Genomic DNA, 22,958 nt, shown 5'->3' with positions numbered 1-22,958 from the left:
TTGAACATGCACATTAAAATATGAATAGCTGAATAGTACATTTATTTCTTGTATTTTTCAAAGAGCAGTTCTTCTGAAAGTAATTTTTAGGCTCATGTTTGGTCCCACTACTCATTACATTTTTCAGTCAATGCCAATATTATAACTATAGAGTAGTCTAGCTAGCACCTTGCCACTTCTAAGTTGTGAATTTTTTCACACACATTTTCAGGTTTGATTCATGTCAAAATCTGTGCTATTGCCATTCATTCAACAGTTTGTGAAAATAAGTTATCTTAGTGTTCAAAATCATGTCCTTTATGTCTACTAATTAGCCATTCCTTCTAAGTGCATCAGGTGAGAACTGGACTCTGGTTTGTTGTGTGAAGTAATTAGTATTCTCTTTAGTGGAGCTAAAGCTAGGCAGGCTTTGTAACCCTATCTTCTCCCCTTCCCCTCTCTCTTTCTCCTGTGCTCCCCATCTCTTCTCGTGGTTCTTTCTTCCAAACTCCCTCCCTCCTCCCCACTCTCTCTTTCACTTTCTCTCTCGCCTCCCTTCTCTCTCTTTCTCCCTCTCTCAGTAAGGCGCTGATGGACCTTCTGGTTGAGCTGTGTAGCCGCTACCACCTGAATCCAGCACTGCACACCCTGGAGCTGCTGTCGCCCGAGGGCCACCCTTTGGGGTTCAAGCCCAACGCTCTGCTGGGCTCCCTGAACGTGGCCTGTGTCCTCATCAAGGAGAAAGTCTGGGAGGAGAAAGTGGTGCGCAGACCTGCGCCCAAAGTGCCAGAGGTGAGTCACAGTGGAGCTTGAAACTGTGATCTGGATGCTCTTTTTGTCATGTGTGCTTTGTATTTTGCATTTTATACATGTCACTGCATATTTAAAACCTGCTGAAACAAGGTTGAATATGCTCGGCTTGGATTATTGTGCGTTTTGACTGTAGAGACATTTATCCTATAAACTGATAACAAGAATTACAAAAAAATACTCCGAAGTTATAGAAGTTTTGTTGTGTTTTGCATGAAACCATGTAGATTAATGTATCCCAGAAGGCCAGAGCAAGAGCTTTTCCCTTAATAGTTGTACAGTCTACATGAACCACACCAATCAGCCACAACATTGAAACAGGTAACTAGTTTTAATGTTGTAGCTGATTGGTGTACTTGCACAGCACCTTACCCTGAAGTCTTATGTAATATTCGTCCCTTCCCTCTCTACCTTTTACCTCTGACTGCTGGCAGAAAGCAAGGCCAGTGAAACCTATAAGGGCCCATGCTAAGGTAGGAAGCCAGTTGGAATCAAACTGGCCCAGCATGACATTGGAGTCAGTTCTTATACAGTCTATGTGTGCCTTTTCTGTCTTTTCCCCATATATTTCTATCCATTATGTTGTCATGGGTTTTTCAGCTCACTAGCTTATCTGAACTTATTTTTTCTACTGAGCATGAGACTCTTTGTCTCTATCTTTTTCTCTGCCTCTCCTCTGCTCTCCTCCTACAGTTTGAATATTTGATGAGTGCCTTACCTTTAGTTACCATGCATTATTTCTCTGCTCTTCTCAGGACTCACTGCTGCTCTCTCTCCCTTTGACCCCGCCTGGCCTCAGGCCAGAGACTGACACTATTTCAGACATTGCTGTCAGTCATCTCTCTCCTCTGTTTTATCTGTCTTCTCATTGTACCACCAGTCTCAGCAGTTGAAATGAAATTTGATAGACTGTGCTTAATACGGTCAGCTAAAACTAATGTAGCCTAAAACCACAATAATACTTTTTCCTCATGGGGGTTATAATGTTTACTATCTATTACTAACTATTTGTTGGAACTGTTAGAGATTCAACGTAATGGTAGTTTTTGAGGCTGTAGTTGGTGCTGCTGATTAAATACTGTATAAGAGACATGTTTCAGTAAAATGCAGTTCAATCTACATCAGTATAACATTGTAAAAAGGAACTATACTGATTCACTTAGCAATAGTTAAACATCTTGCACCCAGCCAGGTGCTCAATGAATGACATTACTTTTGAAAGCAACAACAGCTTGGTATCTTTCACTGGTACAAAAGGATTAAAAGCTCACCACAAAAAGAAACCATGACAAATTGAACAGACAGTTCGTATTAGGATTTCAAGACTTTACAATCACAAGTTGAATCATTACGATACACAGCTGTATTTGTAGACCCTTAAAAACTACAGCTACTCACTGATGCTGGTTGATGTTGATAATTTACTGCTTCCACCATCTGTCAGTCCATTTATCCTTCTGATTATTTCTCTGAAGCATTTCTACAAACAGCATCCGAACTACTGGCCAGACTGGCTGAAAATCTTGCCACACACCATTTGTGCACTCCCCAAGAGTAAAAAACCTGTTGATTTTGAAAAATCCCATAACCTTTGTCTAGTGCTGCCAGTCAACCCACCCACCTTTGAAATATGTAAAGGACCATATCGCCTGGCTTGTGACTTGAAAATGCATAATCTTTGTTGTGCTATTTATGCTTCCATAGACCATCTATCAAAAACAGTGTTGACTGTCAAAATAATGGATAACTAGAAAATTATTAGACTTTGAATGCCACTTTACTTAATATACAAAAGCCACTGATGAGCCAGCGACTGAATGAATGAATGATTTATGAATTCTTTAGCCTCTTGACTTCTGAGTGTGGTGTGTTTTTTTTATAGAAGCTGATGTGTACCACTTACTGATAACGCTTGCTTTACAGAGTGGCACATTTGTCTGTTCTCCATTAAAGAACACTATGTAGTATTGTGGGATTGACCACAGTCCAACTTCACACCCACATCCAAGATCACATGGATGTCTGCACACACACATGCACACAGACAATGTCTCCAGCCTATTAAATGTTACTTTTTCTGTCAGCAACCGAAGTCTAAACTTCAGTTACTCATTAATGAAGTCTTTCTTTGTCTGTGCTCCTCTGTTCATAGTTTTCCACATAAGCACATATCCAAAACATATGTGCATATGTGCCAATTTCTGAATTGCATTTAAGATATTGTGATCAGTAGAAGAATTAATATGAAAAATAAACACATATTTTTTGGCATGGTTGTTTCAAAATCTCATCCAAGAAAGACAATTGGATTCTGCACGTTTTTTTTTTTTTTTTTTTTTTTGGTTATTGTTTCTTTTTTTTTTTTTTTGGGTTTTTTTAAAGAAAAATCTCTGTTCTTTGACTGGAGCACAGGAAGATTTCTTGAGTTGATACAGCAGTGTGCCCTCATCAGCCTTTTCTCTCATCCATTTGTTAGACATTCATTTCAAATTTTTTGTGCTCTCTCTGTATCAGAAAACAGTGCGTTTGATGGTGAACTACCACGGTAGCCAGAAGACAGTGGTGCGGGTCAACCCGTTGGTACCACTCCAGGCTCTGACACCAGCCATCTGTGACAAGTGTGAGTTTGACCCTGCACATGTCCTGCTCCTGAAGGACGGCATCAGTCGCCACGAGTTACCGCTGGAAAAATCTCTGGCAGAACTGGGGATCAAGGAGCTCTATGTACATGATCGCAGTCTAGGTAAACCTTAACCATGTGATTCCACATTCACTTTTAAATTACTCAATGTAAAATGTACATTCAAACTGATGGTCCTATAACCCAGCCACATTTTTAAACAATGAAATAATAATAAAAAAAAATAGATTAGGTATTAATGGAGAAATACCTTTGAATAAAATCCCTTTGTTGGATTTAATTAATTGAAATGAATAGAGTCCAGTCTTGGTTTATGCTCTGAGAATGTAGTGGCTAATGTTGGTAAGCTTATTGGTGACTTGAGCCTTGGCTTTTGCAGCTATAGTTATTAACTGCTGTTGACCTGCATTAATATCATCCCCAAATCAGTTAGCATATGCTATTAGTGAACTGCAAGGTCTTAAAATATTTTTACCCCTTGCCTTAAAACGACAGTGTTTATTTACCTTCTTGTACGGTGTACACTCATGAGAATAAAAGACACACTGGCTTTAACAGGAAGCTGAGACTCAGTAAATCCAGCCCCACTTCCACTGCCAGTGCAATGAGCCACAAAACCACAATTACACCGCATTCTGCAGTACAGCGTGACCAGCATGTAAATATTTATTGACATAAAGTTACATGCAGTCAGAATCAATATTAGTTTAACCAGCTGCAGTGACAACAAAGCATAAACAGAAATGTAAGCTTGTGTTTGTGACATTATGTTCAGCTAAATGAACCTTGGTAAGTAGAATTTATCCTTAGGGGTACAGTACCTAGGATATGTAATCCTTTATCTCGCAGGAAGTTGAATTATGGTCTAAGATCTGCTGGTATAACCATGGTAACAGTCCACACCCACTGATATTTATAGATATAGTTCTTGTCATGGAGTGTGATCAGAGAGGAAAAGCTTATGGTTGATGGCCATGAAAGATTTAAGCAATGACATTTAGAACATTATGTAATTTTTATGGTCACATACTGTTGTGTAATGGTTATATTTTGGTATTGACCTTTTGCTTTTATTATGGACATGTAACCTATGGAAAATCCTGTTGTGCTAAAGAAGTGCAAATGTAACAAATGAATCAGTTCAGTTATCCATATACAACTAAATGTGTTTTACACCTTGTCATGTTTTCCAGTTCTCCAGCCTAAAATGGCTTCTGCCCCTGCTCTTAACTACTCAGGTATTAGTGATGATGAGTCTTGTCTGTCTTAGTATTGCTGGTTCCATTCAAACCCATGTTGCTGTTTAACCCAAAGTACTACTGCTTGCTTATTAACCTTGGAGACATGTGTTTGCTTGTTAGTCATCTGTCTTCAAATAAATAATTTGTTGGTTTAATGTCACTGTTATTTTGATACTTGTGCTAACATCATCAATGTCCACCAATTTGAAATAATTTATTATTAACTCCCCTTGCCTCTGGTTTTGTTGGAATCCATATAACTCCCGTAGTTTAGCTCTGATTTTTGTAATGGTCAGTTAACCTTCCCGCCCTGTCCTTAAGCCAACAGTGTTATCATGACACATTCCTACTTACTGCTTTGTAGACACTGTGAAGGTTAGATACAAGTGTGCCTTGAGAAAAATAAAACGATAGCGCCCTCTGCTGAGGAAAATCAGTAGATTAGTCTACTGTGTTCCTTCTGAATGAAAACAAGATGAGTATTTAGACCACTCCAAAATGTACAGAAATGACCAATAAAAATGCAAACAACACATTTATTTTTCTTTATCAAGTGAAGCACTTAAATTCGATTTCATGATTTCAGGAATCAAACTGAATTAGCTTACGTGTACAGTAAGAGTGTACTGTCAATTCAGTATTCTGCTGTCTTGATAAAATCATTGTGAATTTCATTGTTAACCTAACATCTATGCATGCAGAAATAATTACTCTACTGAATTGCTCATAAACTGTTCCTCAGTATGACCCTGACTTTTAATATGAAGCGCTGACACTCTTCTTTTTCTTTCTGAAGACTCAATTCGCTCCAGTACCACCAGTTTGGGCAGAGCAGAGAAAAAAGGCTTCCTGGGTATCTTCCAGTTCAGCAGGAGGAAATCAAAGGTAAGATTCCAAACTGCTGTTGTTGTTTTTTGGAAATATGTTGTTTACATTGGTCATTTGTTGACAATATTCATTCAGAATTATTCAAGATTAACATCATCATAACTGTCTGCAAAGTTTAGCAGTGACTTATTTCTAATTTGCTATTTGAAGTGCCATGAGAAAAATGAGGCTGTGTAATAATCAACACACTAACCTTGAGCGGTGCATGCCATTCATATCTATATTGATAGTTACAGTTGAGGCAGGCTGAATGCATGCATGAACAGTTGAATGCTGCATGTTAGCTGTGCCTTCCATTTGCAGACAGAGACAACATCTGTGGACATGGATGACTGTGATGATACAGTAATCGAAAATACTGACACACAATCCAATGTGAGTATTACTAACACACCTGAAAATACCAGAGGTGATAAGTGAAATCAAAGTGGTATCTTGTTTTAATTGTTATCTAACACTTACTCGTCTTTGAAGTATACAAATCACATATTGCGGGTGGACAGAATTACAGGAAAGCCTTTTACAATATAATACAAACCTCTAATATTACCACAGCGTCGACATTGTGGCAACAAAAATTGGACCAGCCGGACAAAAGGAGACCTTAATGCTGGTCACTAGTATTAGATTTCATGACATTGTTTGGTGGTTTCTGTTGTTATGTCCATTCCTTATACATTTCTTGCATGGCTGCTGCTAATCTGATATGGCATTCAGCATGATGTATAACACAGAAGGTTTCCCTGAGTACATAATGTTTTTGAATAACAGATTGTAATGAAACACTTAGAATGACATGTAAGAGATGGTCTCTATAGTGGACTACTGGAAATGTTGATTGGATGTTTCAGGTACCACCAGTGCTGCTTGACAATGATATTCATGGTCAAGTTTCCTGTCTCACAAGTCACGAAAAAGTGAATCAGCTTCACAAACATTTTTCAGTCCAGTTTAAATGTTCATTCTGTTGAGAATTTCAGCTTTGAAATAACTGCTGGTCATGACTGGTTACTGAATTTTTTTGTTGTCATCAAGCAATTTTAACACACACACTTGTCATTATTTTGACATTTTATAGAGTAAATGATTGATTAATTCATTGTTTAAAGTTAGTCATTACATCAGTTGATAGTGCAAATAGCCATTAGGTGGTAGGACAAGAAAGACAAGAAATGATTCATGTAAAAATCATTTTTATTTGGAAAACTATAGGAGCTTGCCCCAATATGCATTGTTCTGTCCAAGTACTGATCTTCATTATGGAGGTGGAGGTGCAAAGTTAGCATGACCCGTAGAGTCACAATAGCCACGTATATAGGATACATATGGAAATTTTCCTTTAAGCTCAGGGCCATATTCATCGAATAGGACCTTGTTGCTCATGTACTATTGATTGTTGAGTTGTGGTCATGTGCACTGATGTCCTCCAGAGGGCAGCAACTCTCTCCTGAAGGTTAGCCAGCAGTCTTTCAGGGATCACAGGTCCAAAGAGGAGTCCTAATAACGCTTCTCACAGTTCTTCAACCCACTCCCTTTTCTTTCCTAGAAAAGACTACTGAATAATAAAATGGCTCTAGAGAATACTGTCATATACTGATGTATATACAAAGCTTTATTCTGCAGTCATTATAAATGTAGGGAGTGTACAATAAGTGCTCTGAGATGATCAGAGATAGATAGAAGGATTCAGACATACAGCATAAGAATCTTGAACCACCCAAAAGGGTTAGTGGGTGGAGGACATTTGAACATATCTTAATCATCATTAAAAATGGCTTTAAAGTCGGATTTTAAATCATAAAAACATTGCTAAATCAATGTAGAAGTTTTTATTCCAAGATAAAATTGTATTCGTGTGTGTGTGTGTGTGTGTGTGTGTGTGTGTGTGTGTGTGTGTGTGTGTGTGTGTGTGTGTGTCTCTGTTTTTGTGTGGAGTGCATCCGTGCTAAACCAGACATTTAGATGCTGCATTAGGCAGCTCTATCTTTTGTATCCATAACTCAATCACATTAATTTGATTTTGAAGCCATGAACTCCAGTTGAGCAGCAGTCATCTGTGGCTCACCTCAGATCAATATGGCATTTGATTGTATTAGCTGGAAAAACACTACCTGACTCACTCTGGTTCTCTTCACTGTTCTGTCCAGCACAAAGCTTGCTCAACTTCTCCACCCTTTACCTCTTTGTTCTCAGCGTTGCTGGATCATTGTCATAATTACATCCTCTTCCTCCAGTTCTAAGCTGTTTTTTTTGTGTTCGTCATTCATTTTGGGTTTTTGTATGTCTTCATTGGCTTCATCAGATGCTTTTGACAACATATCCTCCTTCAAATATTTCTTTAGGGTTTGAAAAAACTAGCGAAAATGAAGAAAGACAGGGAAGTGAAAAGGAAAAAAAAACATGGCAGCAGAGCATGAATTAAACATTAAATCTAATATAGACAGACTATTTGGTATTTGCTTTGATGTGAAAGTTTATAATTTATTTAAACAGACAGTGAGAGCAAAGTTATATTTATTCATATTGCTATTTCTCAGCCATATCGCTTTTTCCAGCGGGCTTTAATGCAACTGGGCTTTTTCTCTCCGATATGATTGTTTCTCTGTCAGGGACTGTTATCAGACCACACACATGCATTTGTGCACACAAGCAAACACACACACGTATACACATACAGTGTTATCAGCTTGAAGGCATCAGATTACCCTACCTTGGCTACATTAGCACTAAAAGCCCAGCCTCTTATCTCTAATTGTTCATTAGGGGCTAATCTACTGTGTGTGTGTGTGTGTGTGTGTGTGTGTGTGTGTGTGTGTGTGTGTGTGTGTGTGTGTGTGTATGAGTGTGAGAGAGTGACTGAGTGAGTGAGTGAGTGAGTCTGTGTGTGTGTGGTCTTGACACGCTAACATGGTCAGAGAGCATCATGGTAAGGGCAGTGCGGGTTCTGAAGCAAACTGACATAAAATAGGGACATTTATCTCTTCTTCTTTTCAGGTTTTAAATAAAATCAAGGTCCATATTTATCAAGTGTCTCATAACAAATCACCCCGGAAATTATTCCCCACTTTAGCCACTTAATTTTGTTAAGTTAGGAAGGACATCCTATCTTTGCCAAGCTCTTGATTACAGCAATAAAATGCAGTTACAGAGTGAACAATTTGGGAACTATGAACTCATTTTTCAGGCCTTAAAGCTCCAGTACAGTGGTAGATTGTTAATGAAAAGATTTTACACAGATTAGTGGTTTTCTAGGATTTGGTGGAACTGGTGTAACACTTTTTATAAAAGCAAGTGAACTGTCACGTGTCTGTGGGCCATTGTAGTGCTCCTATTACTTTTGGTGATACTATTTTTTTTTTGTTTGTGTTTAAAGAGCAACTTAACACCCCATGAAAATCTTGTTTTGGTAACTTTTGACCTTGCAGTGGTATAGAAATGTACTCAAGGATGTATCTGTACACCATGACATCACTGTTGGGTGTGGTTACAGGTACAAAAGTGCACACTTCTGGCCACAACCAAACCATGCCTAACCTACAGTGATCTTGGGTGTGGTCAGAGATGAAACTTTCAACCAGAGTGGGCAGTGAAACACTGCTTTTCACATTATGTAACTCCTTAATTATGATTTTTTTTTTTATTGGGTTTCATTTTGTCTTTTTCAATTAATGTGATGTGACTAGTTTCAAGAGGGGCTACAGAACAGATGAAGAGGTGCAGACACAGACGAGGAGATAAAAGGAGGTAAAAGATATTTATTGCAAGGTATGGAGAAGATGGGGATCAGGATAGGGGAAGATCGGGGCTGTTAGCTGTGAACCAGGAACTGAGGCTAGTCTCGGGCAGGGGCAGTTAGTGGCTGGGGTGGCAGGAGTGGGATCTGAGGAAGGGCTGAGTAGTGCAGAGTTCCAGGGCAGAGAAGGAGTAGGGCTGACAGGACTGCAAGGGCCAGAACAGTAGTACTATGGCAACAAGAACTGAATGCTGAACAGCAAAACTGGTAACAAATTTGGCTCAAAGAGCAGCAACACTGACAGGTAGCAGAGTGGAAGAGGCTGAGTATTTATAGAGGTCTTTATTATGGGACTGTTTGCAGCTGGTGGGGTTCTGCTCTGACTCCAGCACATCTGTGTCTGCTCACACAGTCACAGGGAGAGAGAGACAGGGAGAGAGGGAGAGAGGTACTCAGGGTGTGGCAACAGTTTAAGGAGACACTGAATTGGGGGTGGAGGGCGGGGCAGACCCCAAATAAGGGGAAGGAGTGGAAGAGAGCAAGTGAGAAAGTCAGCCAGAGTTCATGTGAATTTTGTGCTTTCTTTAAAAAAAGAATGGAAATCACATTAATCACATCCAACATTTCTTATTTGTTCTGTTCTGTCAACCTACATCTGCCATCTGCCCCACCTCCCCCTTGCCTTGTTCTTACCCCTGTCAGTCCCCCAGCACAGTGAACAACTGTTAACCGAACAATACAGATTTTTATTAAATATATTATAATGTCATTTTTTCTGCTGTAAGTTTAGGTTGTACAGTGTTAATGTCCTTATTTCATGTTTGTATTGAATGTGATTATTACACATTTAGTTTCTATAATGTTTGTGTGTTTGACGAATCACAGACATAATAGGTATTACCTTGGTTACATAGAAAACCAAACTTAAAGCCCTAAAAAGACATAAAGATAGAGAAAGTGATCAGGAATCTACATGGGTATTTTGTGAAAGTACCAGCTATGAACACACTTCCCAGTGTCATGTGGATTGTCTCTCAAAGTCCAATGGATTCTTTATTTACAAACGATGAACCTCATTAGATTAAAGACAAACTGTGACTAAGCAATATATACCGTATATGCACATTTGAATTCACATGAACATTTGATGCATGTTATTGTCTGAATCTTCCTTTTATCTATTTTTTTTTGCTATAAACAGTGGTGTCAAACAATAGTGTGATTCTGGATGTTGTCTCTGTCCTTCACCCCTTTCCATGTTAGGCACTGACACATGATATAGCACAGCAGTAACTGATACAATAGTCACTATATGTTATTAATACAATGAGTATAGTGTTTGGATATAAGGTGAGGCATTTGTAAAGGTTACATGATAATCCCAGTGGATATTTCCATGCTGAAAAGTACAAAAAGTGCACATGTTTTCTTGCAGTCCTTTGATTCATCTCTTTAACTTAAGTGCAGTGTAACAGGTTCCCCAATACAATATTATTGTTCATAGTATAAGAATAAAAAATAACAATCAAAATATATTTTAACATTTTTTGACATGAAAGAAGCTGTAAGCATGTCTACTGGACTTCTCTTCTCAGGGCTTTTTTTTTTTTTTTTATAGAAGTTTTGTTCTTTTCCCATCCCTCCCCCACTGTGAGATGTTCTAACCTTAGGTCCAATTAATTCTAATGATCTGAACTTTATGTTCCTTTTTGCTCTGCTTTTATGCTGTATCCAGGCATTGTCTGAACGCATCAATTAATCTGCTTTTAAACACTTTTCTTTTCTGGGGATCTGGAGATCATGGGGGGGTTTGATTTCCCCCGATGTGCCAAGGCTCTGTACCAAGCTGAGCCACGGGGAGGTTCAGATATTCAGGAGCACTTTGGGCTCTCTTTGATCAGATATTGAAAACCATTTTGTGTTCCAATGCTTTAGTCAGGAGCAGCCACCCTTTGAAAATGTGGTTGCACTTTCAACTTGGTCAAATAAATGTTAAAAAATGGACTATACCTTCAGAAACATTAGATTGCACGTGTATGTGCATGTGTGAATGTTTTTAAACTTGGATACACTATAAATGGTGGAAGTGAGGATCTTCCTCTGAGGTCAATTTCAAAGTTAGATATGAAATAACTGCTTATGATAAAAATTTTCATTTTAATTCTGAAATTAGTCCTTAGTCCTTGAAATAAAAACCAGTCCTGTCAATGCTTTTCTTTGTTAGGTAACAGGATATCCTGCCATGTAATATTTTTCAATTACATTTGGTTGAAAGTTAGGTTGGCCATGGACCAGGAAAGAAGTGATTTTTCATCTGAATTCTTCTTTGAATCTTTGAATCAAGTCAACCAGTGTATGGATATGTGATTTTGCAACTTTTAAAACTTTTTTCTAGCCTCTTTCCACAAGTTTCATCCGAGCATCTCCGAATTGGGATCATAACTCTGAGCGATCCTTCAAAATGTGATGGCATTTCAATCATGGGGGGGTGTAACAGCAGCATGATGAATTCATATGTCTTTAACTCAGTGGTCATGTGTCTGACTCACCTTAAATTGTTTGAAAATTGTTCTTTCAACTCCTCTACATGTACACATTTGCTCATATATGTGCTTACATACATATTTGTCAATCTGACTTCACCCCCTTTTGTTCCTGATTTTACCCACAGGGTCTGTCCTCAGTGTCCAGCGTAGAAGACCGACCCAGTACCTTGGGTCAGTCTCAGTCGGTCATGAATATGTCCAGGATGTCTCCCAAATCTGAAAGCAAGAAGAGGAGGGCCCCTGCACCACCGGAGGCCCCGACACCCATCATGGGACACATGAGCTTCGAGGGCTATCAGGTTAGTCAGATTAAAATACATCAATTAAAGGATTCATACCACTGACTTCATGATAAAACAAACAACAAAAAATGGGTTTGAAACTTATTCCACTGTAAAACCTAACATACATCCAGTGTGGCAGTAATTCATACCCACAGCAAACACAAAATCTCACTATCTCATACATGAAAATACACACAGAAATGAATGGGTTCTTCACTGAAGACGAACTGCATACACACATAAATTCAAAAGCTCTTTTGAAACATTGTATAATTGGGATTATAATGATGACACTCCCCAGCATTTTCATCTTAGAAAAGGTCCCAATTATGTAAAATATCTGAATCCTCAGCTCTCAGGATGACCTGGAGCAAGAAATCTGAAAGCTGCAATCTGTCTGACGCAGCCTTTCCTTTGGGTATTTTGGCCTGAGATTCAGCACCTCAAGGTCAGAGTGACCTGTATCTTCTATATTAGAGCAACAGCTCCCTGCAGTCTCGTTATAGTGTTATGGCGGCATGCTGGGAAATGTTGTATAGCAACCGACATCCTTCCTCCCTCCCTGTGATAATAGGTTTTGTTTATTTGGAGGAGCGAGTGCACTTGAAGCTTATGTTATCGAGAGGAAATTTTTGTCATCAGGACGGGATGGAAAATTGTGTTATTCTCTTTAGCTTAATTACCTAAAGTGAACTGAGTATAGAGGTGCGGAAAACATTTCTGAGAAGTGTGCGATGGGAATCGTTAGTCACTGAAGATGTTGCAAAATGAAACACGTTCACCGTTGAAAGCAACAAAGATGACAGTAGTGAAAAACACAAGGATCATAATTAATTTCAGTTCAAGTGTATCGCTAAAGAGGTTAAGATCTTAAACCTAACCAGAGTAAGCTTAACCACTCAGCTGATCCAAAATTTAACATCATCTTTCCACTTTAGTGTATATCTGTAGAACTGGATTAACAATTACATAGCTACACATTTGAGAAGGTATAAATGCGACTAGTGTCTGAATGTGCCCTTCCTTTATTGCATTCATTGACACTATTGTAGATATTTTTTTCTTTTTTTTTGACTGTGACTCTATGAAGAAGCTCCTTATAGCTGCTGCGATTATTTTTAGTATTGCAAATTGTAGTTGTGCAGAGGGAGACGGTAATTTATCTGTCCACCTGTCAGACTAAGAGTTATGACAGACACCAGAGCTGAAACACTGAGACACCACTGGGAGTCACCAGGGCAGCTACACAGAGCAGGAGTTGGGAAGGTCATTTCAGGACTTGATGACTGGTCTAATAATAGATTCATCCATCTCGCTCTTATGCCTTCTCTGAACTGTTACCCTGTCTGAACACAAAGTCTCATGTATATTCATGCGCATCCACACATTGCAAGGTCATACTGTGGTGCAGGACGCCTCTCATGTTTCACCTCTCTATTTTGTGGTGTTGCTTGTTGAGCGGAGAGACTGTGGACAGGCTGTTGATATGTTCTGCTGGTCTTATCAACAGTTCAGCCTCAGGTCAACAAGTGACAGAGATTTCATGTGTATGTTACACAGAATAACAACAAGCTTGTACAAAGTAGAAGTTCTGTGTTGACTTCATGAGCATTTTTAAACATTTCAATGGTCAGCATATCAACTGATAGATGAATAAATGGATGTAAAGTTGGAATTATTGATTGATTGTTTGATATTACTTAATAAGGAGATGTGATGAGCCAGTGTCATCTAAGGACACAACAGAGGTGTCAGGTGTTCAAAGATTACCATCATGTTTGGCCTGTGTTTGTTGTGCGCATGTGATTAAAAAGGATTTAGGTTCAGTGAAGGGTGTCATAGCAGCCAGGGTTAACCAGGTTTTACTCAGGGGTATTGGCGTTAAAGAGCTCTGCATGACTTGGATCTGTGGAACAAGTGTACATCAAATCAAATCAAATCAGAATTGGAGGTGTACTTTCACATTACCATAAAATTTGTAGTTGCTGGAGGTGGTATTAAGCTACCACAGAAAAAAACTGGCACACTTAGCTCATCACTAGAGGAACACATCATCTTCAGCAACTCCGAGCTCCAGTGAAAACAGATGTCACGCTATACTTTGTAAAATATAATAGTTCAGATACAGGTTTGCCCACAAGGGATGGGCTGGAGGTGGGCCAGCTGGCAGTCAGAACGCACACACAATTGATCACTAAATGTACTGTTTGTATTTGCTGTGTTTTTGTTGGATTTCGCTGACTCAGACCTGTCATTCACTACAAGCACTTTATCAATCCCACTGCATGCTTGTTTGTGATACAATCTTCGCTCCCCGATGTCTGTACATACAGTACGAGAATGCGCATGTGTCCTGGTGTGCATTTGAGAGAGAGGAGGATTAGGCACATCATAGCAGGTCATCTGAGGACAGCTTCCTATGATGACTCTCCTCATTATAGACCTCCCTCTGTGCTGAGCAAGCCTAGGTGGTCAACTAATTGTGGCTTTACAAGACACAGTAATGGACAGTGACATGGTAATATAAGCTATAAGTATGATGAGATTGCTATAATGAAACTAAATGCTTCAAATAGCCTTTGGAGAGGCAGAGATCACGGAGGGCGGTCATTTAAATCATAGTAAGAATATGGTTAGATTAACATCATTGACAAAATTAGGAGGGTCAGAATCTCTTCATGGTTGACTGGGGAAATGTAGGTCAAACTGAGGGCCACGTTTGAGGGCAAGATGACAAGCTGGCAATTATCGACTTCTTATTTGATCACAAATGAACAATTCAGGTTAATTTTTTTGCTACAGATGACATTGCACTTTGTACTTCTTGCTTTACTTTTTCTAATGTCGGTGGTGTAAGGATTGAAGCTGAACCATAATGTAAACTTGCTTGAACACTTGGCCAATGCAGTATTCTTGGGTAGATGTTTTTAGTGACCATTTACAGAATTATGTGATATCATTCATGGTGGTAATTCGATTTTTTTTTTTTTTACACCATATGGATAGATGTCAGGGTGTTGTCAGCGTTCAGAAACGAGAATTTAAACATCTCTGTTTAAGATCTTGTTTCGTTTACAGTAGTGAAAGAAGATCGTTGACCTTTTTCAATGTCTGAGGGGCAGGTTGCTATATACAGGAGTGAGAATGGGAATAGCAAGGGCACTAAAAACAGATGACACAGGATTCCAGGAAGAGTGTAAAGTCATCTTCGACTGTAGGAGAATTAGGTGGTTTCTCATGGTGGAGTCGTCATGGAGTTAGACTTAACAATCAGCAATCTGTTGATTATGTGCATTTTTTATATTGTTGTATTTTACCTTGGTTTGTATATATTTTTGAATTTTCTAAATGTGTAGATTATAATGATTTATGTGTAATTTATCTCACTTTTTAAACTTTCAATTTTTGCTTATGTAGTTCATTATTGTTTTATTTCAGGTACAGTCCTTTGAGACATACCCTGTGATATCAGGCTTTAATAAACTTTGACTTAACAATCTGTGTCTGTCTTTAAGAGAGAAGCACTGAATTAAATTATGTTTTGGAACATCGAGTTCAGAAAAACACAGCCTTGTTTTTCCAGCAGTGATAGGCAATCTGTTATTGTGGTTTGGAAAGGAAGCCATGTCTACATTGCCTCTTGTGATAAAGGAGTTCACATAAATTCTGAGCTTTCTGCTTCACTGCTCAGTAACAGAAGGTGCTTCTTGAGTAAGTGCATTGGTGCTCATGTGTGTTGTGTTGTGTGTGCAAGAAGAGTGAAAGATAAAGACAGAACAACTGAAGCAGAGAATGAGAGCGAGGATTAAGAGCAAAAGAGAGAAACTGAGTCACGTAGAGAGACAGAAAGTCAAAGTAAGGTAACATCAAGTCTTCTAAGAGTGTAGATGTGTGTATTTAAGTTGTGCGATATTAACAATGTATAAGCTTTTGGGCCATCTTTCCAAAATGCATTACAGCATGAAATCTGGTTGGAAAGGCCCTAGCACCACCCTTACCTCACAGAGGGACCGTAGAGCGTAAGGACACAGCAGGGTAAAAGTTAAACAGAGGACAAGCAGCATTAAGGAGAAGAAGGTGAAGGAGTAATGAGATCAGTAAGCAGTAAGCAGGCTGTTTCCTGTGAAACCTAGAGCCAGGGAAGAGAGATATGAGCCAGAGAGAAGAGGGCCGACACTTCATAATTTACACATTACATCCTTCTGTTGAGACAAGTGAATCCTGATGTGGGAATTAAATTTTGTTGACTGTCTCTCAGTTGGAAGAACACAAATGAACCATGGTAGCAGAAACACTGTTGCATCTGAATGAGATTAAATTCCTCAAGGGAGATCCAGTTGTCAGATCTGACAGAGAATTGCCCAGAACAACTCTGATAATGTTGATGCGATTGCCGATCAGATCTTAATTATAGCAGTTTGCAATAGTGCGAGGGACAGAAGTACGTTTTTCTGTTTAGTCCAAACTAAACATGTTTTTGTGTCTTGGACAGCTCTCTGGGTGTGTGTGTGTGTGTGTGTGTGTGTGTGTGTGTGTGTGTGTGTGTGTGTGTGTGTGTGTGTGTGTGTGTGTGTGTGGATGTGGATATGTCCATGCATTGTATGTATGCCATTGCACATGTTTGTTGAAGAACATGGCAGTCTGAGCTTTCTGCCAAAAACAGTTCTCTGTGTTGGATGAATTGGTTTTTGTGCTTGCTGTGTGTGTGTGTGGCTTCTTGATTGATCGAGCTGGCTACGTTTTTCCTCCCGATGATCTGTCACTCTGCGAAAATAGAGAGTTGGCAGCAGAGGGAGGCTTGTTTTTCACAGCCATCCATCAGTCCTGTAATTGTCTATAACGGTAGCTAACTTTAATCTGCTCTAATGCACAGCTCTGCTTCAATCAGACAGACAAAACACAAGTTGCTACTGGATCTGTGTTCAGTAATATGAAGTTTCTCTATAGACCTTACCTTACCTTATTAATTTCTTTGCTTTGGTTTTTCTTCTTTGCTATCCATCTGGGGTTTTTTTTTCATTCCATAATTTTTCCCCTGGATAACAGCTTTTCTTTTTCTACATACCCTGTGTTTTGTCTCCTTTGCAACATTTTCTGTCTGGTCACAGCTTTACGAAATGAATACACCCTCCACTTAACAACATAAACAAAGAAGTTCAGCCGTATTGTTGTTGGGTTTCATAGCTGTTAGTCCCTGTTGTATTTGTGGTTAGATAGGCTTAGCCTCGGTCAGATAAGAGTCTGTGAGAGAACAAGAGAGCAAAACAAGGGAGGGTGAAAATAAGAAAAGTATTGCAAGGACAGAAAGAGAGAACATAACCTGGCAGTCCTGATGTGAGAGGTCAAGAGAGTTTTGGAAGCATGCAGAAACGGATGTTTACCTGTTATGTCTCTACTGTATCTCTCCATGTACTCTCAAGGAATAAAACAGGTTTTGTCAAATCAGTTTGGAGCAAAGAAAAAGTACACTTCTGCTGCCAAAACAAAAAGGCAGTCCTGCCTCCGTTCATCCCTCATCCTCGTCTTCACCCTTCATCGTTCCTTTAGAGCAGCTGTTTTTGGTCATTTGTGCTACCATTGAAAAGAGCAGGTACTCTGGTTCTTGTGAGGCAATGTACATTTTACATATGTATGTTTCAAGAGTCTTGATGCAACTGACAAAGAGATGTAATACAATACGTGTTGTATTTAGATGTTAGTCTGAGATTTGCTGGGTCATTTACACATGCATATATGAGTCAATTACAGCACATCAGCTTTTTGGATACCACTTGATTGACCAATTTTTTTTGCTTTAACACTGTAACAGGTGAAAAGATGGTCTTTGACAGTTTATTTTCTTGCTGGTTGATTCCCTGTATACTGAGCCCTCTTAGATGTACTGCCAGTGTAAAGCTGAATTCTGTAAAGCAATTGAAAATGTAGCTTTTGACACACAGTACAGTAGGTAATAAGGCAGTACTTCCAATCTATTTTTATACCTTCATGCTGGTGACAGCGGTGGCTGGAGGCATTATATTTTCAGGTTGTCCGTCCAATTCTTGTGAAGGAGATACATCAGGAACGCCTTGAGGGAATTTCTCACAATTTCCCACTTGGACTCGGGGATGAACTGATCAGATTTTGTGTGGTCAAAGGTTGAGGTCACTGTGACCTCTCAAAGTACGTTTTTGGCTAATACTCAAATCATACACTTATTATAACACAGTTTAACACAAATGTCCAATTCGCTTCACTGTGACATCATAATGTGCATAAACACTTTTCTGACCATAACTCAGGAACAGAGGGGGAGTTATGTGACCATATTTCCTGCAACTTGTCTGGTTGGTGGAGGCACACAACTGCGATGTGGTAATTCTAGTTTTACCTCATTTAGTCTTATGCTGTTATTGAATTTTAGCTTTGTCATACACATGTCTACTAACAGCATAATCACTATTTATAGTGAATATGTGCAACATGTCTTGTGGACTGTACGTGTGCTTGGTCTTGTGGTTGTGGTGCCTGAAGTGTACTCTAGGTAGGCACTATGAGCTTTCTATTCTTATGCACTGACCTTGAAGATTGTGAAAGTGTGAGTAAGGGGCCAGGAATAGGGGTACACGTCACCCTGCCATGCGGCCTATGTAGGACAGGATTTGTTTGCACTTGAAGCTGTCAAAACATCTTGTGTATGACACCAGCCAGCACAGATGGGACAAACGAATGAAGCGAATCTATGTTTGTGTCAGTCTCAAACTGCCTGTGGCTGCATCTGAACTTGTGTGTGTTACGATTCCTCCAAATTGTAGCAAACAGATATATATATATATATATATATATTTATATATACACGTGTGTGTGTGTGTATGTATGTATGTATATATAATGTATATACAGTATATTTTTTTCATGATAGGTTTTTGCCTGTTTAAGCTAAATGCAGATGCAGATTTTGTGTAAAGCACATTAAAATCAGTAAAAGCGCCATGCTCCACATTGGCAATGGGATCCCAAAAAAAGTGATTTCGAATTTGACTTTAAGTTTTTATTGTAGGCAATGTAGCTACATTACTCACTTTATTACTACTACCAGTACTAGTGTGAACGTGCATTATTTTACTCTGATTCCTCTTACCTCTGACCCACTGCACATATGAACATCACTGATAATGTAGGGAAAAGGTGAAGAAAACATAAAATTTCAGTGGGTTAGTAGGACAAAGTAGATGACAATGGAAGTGGGTCAGCCATGTGTCTCCTTATCCTTAGCTAGCCTCTTCACTGCCCCTCCTTTTCACACATACATTATTAAGACCTTTAACATAAAACTCTTTTCATCATACATGCACAGCCACATATATTCATTATAACACACACACACACACACACAATAACCCTAACACATGCTAACTGTCCTCCGGCCTTACTGTTAGGATGTTTTTGACCTCGGTGCCCTCGCAGTGTTGAGACAGTTCAGCCGCTATTATTATCTCTGACACGCACATATATACACATACTTCTGCGCGCACACCCATGCATATATGAATGTACTCATGCATGTTGACATGCACAGGCACACACATATACAATCTACAAACACACACACACATACTTCATTTCACATTCCACATTAGCGCTGTAATGTTGCCCTGTTACAAAGCCCCTCACCCATCAAGAGTCCTTCAAAACAACTGATGAATGGTCACGCCACCAGGTTGCAGGCTCCATGGGTGGCCCTATCTGATCAACATGCTCCAACATGGGGCCCTTTGCCTCTCAAACCATAGAGTGGAAAATTTAATGGACACACCAGACTGTCCTGGTATGGCCTTCTTTGCACTTTTGTGTAAAGGCACATTCCCTTTAAAAATGTACCCATGTACACAACTTTCTCAGTCGTTCTTTAATGAGCCAATATGAGACCAAATAAGAACAGGGAAAACTATGATGTGTTTCACCAAAAAAGCATGTTGATAGATGATAACACCTTGTGCAGGAGGTGCGCCTCTATCCCGACTAGTTGTGATCGGTGGGAGAGACTTTGATCACACATTAAATTGACCAATAAATGGGAGCAATTTATTTGTTTCATTTTCTCCACTGCCTTTTAGTTTAGCTATATTATTCAGCATGATGAAACAATAAACAACACTTCAGCAATTTTAGTGCAGAGCATCTGTCCTTCAATAATAGATTTTACCAGTCTTCAGTCTAAGCACCATTAATGAGACAAAAACAAACAAATAGCTTCCAATAGCTGTAATCAGGTTCTTTATTTTTGTCTTATTAGTGGTGTTACTGTAGAAATGGAAACAAGGAACATGGTCATGCTCATGCCCACAAATTCATGAGTGAAAATTGAAAAATGAACCATTTCTCTGCACCTCAGACAGCTCATTTGTTACATTTTCAGTTTTTCTTCTTTTTTTTTTAAGTAAGAGATTACTAACTTGGACGAAAGTAGCTCATTGCAAATTGCGATATATCAGTATCAGTGTATATTTTGACAATACATATTTGTCCACCACAGAGAGAAACCTTCTTTTTTCAACTCTACTACTTAGTGCAGGATATTAACCAAATTTAAGGGATCCTTATCAAAACTGCTTATGCTATGTGTGTATGTAAATGTTGAGTTTAGTTTAGTTTATATCTTAGCTTATCTTAATCTTAAATATCAATTTCAGAATTGGGTTAAAAAAATAAATGTTATGTTATTTCTGGTTTTCTGGTATTTATGTTTGTGAATCCCTATGTTTTTAATTAATTAACATTTTCATTTCCTGTTGCCAATAAATGAACCTGACTGATACAGACTGGTTGCAATGCAACAAGGAATTTATTATTTTGAAAATGAAAACAAACATGTAAACAAACAATGAACAATATGAACAAATATTCAATCTGAGGAATAGTTTTTACTCTGAATCTTCTGGCAGGAAACAGCAACAGAGAGTCTTTGTGAACCAGCTGAAGAAACTTCATTTGGCTGAGGCTCATGTTGGCCTGCTTTCCAGTGGTGACAGGAGATGGGTGGGGTTAGATGAGCTGGTGGAACTGAAACCACAGCAGAGTGTCTGGTAGGCACCCCACAAATATCCTCACAATCCATGACTAAAGCAAGTTCAGCAGGAGGGGGTCAAAGGAGGTGGTGGAGATGACACCACAGCAGTGTCTGGTTATCTGGTGGGCCCCTCAGCAGTGGCTGAATGTTCAGCAGGTAGAGGAAAGGAGTCTGGCTCTGGGGTGGGAGTGGGCTATTCCTCTGCTTCATCCAGGCTGTTGTTCAAGTCATTCTAGGTGACAGTGTTGACAGGGGTTTCAGCAGCGGTTGTCAGGTCATCCAGTCCTGCAGAGATGACAGGAGGCTGAGAAGAAGGTAGAGGAGAAGAGTCTGGTTCTAGGTTGGGAAATGGCTGCTCCTCTACTTCATCCAGGAAATTGTTCAAGCTATTGTGGATGGCAGTGGTGGTCGAAGGAGCTAGTGTAGGAGCAGTGACGGCAGAGTCTGGTCCTTGTTCAAGTTTTCATCAGGGGTGTTTGCACTCCCTACACCATCCACCAGGTCTGCTGGCTCAGTCCAATCCTTGTGAGTGTTCATTTATTGACATATTTACAGGAGAAATTAGGAGTAATGTAAGAGCTGGCTCAAAATGACTGTGAGATCTTTTCAGGAGTCTGATCTTATCAGCTTGAGAAGAGGTCTGGCCTCATTCTCATCGAAGTCCATCAGTTCAAAATCCCAGAAATGAAAGAAAATGAAAGAACACACAAGTTTCATCTTTACTGTCCACCTCTCCCTCATTACACACAGACTGGTGTGACATGACGAGAGTTTAGGCTGAGTGTGTGTGTGTGTGTGTGTGTGTGTGTGTGTGTGTGTGTGTGTGTGTGTGTGTGTGTGTGTGCACGCACCCTGAGTGTGCTTTTGCTCTTCTCCACTCAGGTTGAGTCAGCTCAGTCAGATCTTCAGCAGTCACCTCAGATGGGAGCCAGTTTTTCTGTTGAAGCCTCAGAAGTTCAGCGATCTGAACAACATACAAGAGATAACATATTTTTATGTATGAAAATATTGGACACATTTTATGAGATTTTACCTGGTATTTTATTTTGATGTAGACTAGTGGGTCTTACTTGAGGCTTGTAGGAGCTGATGATGTGCCTGGTCATATATGGGTGTGTCAGACAACACCTGGAAATAATATAATGTTATTCTACAGCTTCTTATTCAGAGTTTTAACTACATCTGAAAAAACACCAGCAAAGAAACTTCTTACATACCTTGATAGGACTGTAGATGCCTCTGCCAGTAAACTCCAAACAAATTAAACTGTCAAAATGACTGTGAAAATTTCACAATAAGTTCAACAATAGACTCAAGAGTACTCACACACAGTTTATCCTCCAGACACAAATGAGGTGTTTTCAGGGTGAAGAGTGTGTGAAGTTTCTTATTGTGGAGCCACTGAGATCACCATTCAAGAGCTTTCTGTGTGTGTGTGTGTGTGTGTGTGTGTGTGTGTGTGTGTGTGTGTGTGTGTGTATGTATATATATATATATATATATATATATAAAACACATCCATGCACACACACATGTCTACCATCCACCATCACACAGACCTCAATTATTTCCAGTATAACTGAGGTCAATGTGTTAAAACTGATTTTTACCTTTACATATTATTTTTTTTATTTCTTTTATTCTGCTCTGCAGTGTTTCAAGTGAAGTGTTATCAGTGATTAGAGCAACACAAACCAAATACATCTGAGCTCTACTGCATCAGATTGAGCTACAATATGCAGACACTATATCCACATTTTGATTACAGATATCAGACATATTGGTCC

General features: G+C 39.2%; 1 protein-coding gene across 4 annotated transcripts in view; it reads left to right on the top strand.

Annotated features, from left to right (window-relative positions):
• cobl (cordon-bleu WH2 repeat protein) overlaps window positions 1–22,958 on the top strand; it is a 57,484-nt gene that overhangs the window by 15,822 nt on the left and 18,704 nt on the right. For 3 of the 4 annotated variants that reach the window (XM_022753395.1, XM_022753397.1, XM_022753396.1), the window contains 6 exons: window positions 561–771; window positions 3,304–3,532; window positions 4,624–4,668; window positions 5,468–5,556; window positions 5,863–5,934; window positions 11,964–12,137. In XM_022753395.1, coding sequence (XP_022609116.1) covers window positions 561–771; window positions 3,304–3,532; window positions 4,624–4,668; window positions 5,468–5,556; window positions 5,863–5,934; window positions 11,964–12,137 — 820 coding nt within the window. The remainder of the gene's footprint in view (window positions 1–560; window positions 772–3,303; window positions 3,533–4,623; window positions 4,669–5,467; window positions 5,557–5,862; window positions 5,935–11,963; window positions 12,138–22,958) is intronic. The other variant, XM_022753398.1, reaches the window with a different exon arrangement.

The sequence above is a fragment of the Seriola dumerili genome, unplaced genomic scaffold (genome assembly GCF_002260705.1).
Source record: "Seriola dumerili isolate Sdu_G_001 unplaced genomic scaffold, Sdu_1.0 BDQW01000191.1, whole genome shotgun sequence".
Classification (NCBI taxonomy): Eukaryota; Metazoa; Chordata; class Actinopteri; order Carangiformes; family Carangidae; genus Seriola; species Seriola dumerili.
Note: the sequence above shows the minus strand (reverse complement) of the source record. Positions and strands in the feature narration are given on the sequence as shown.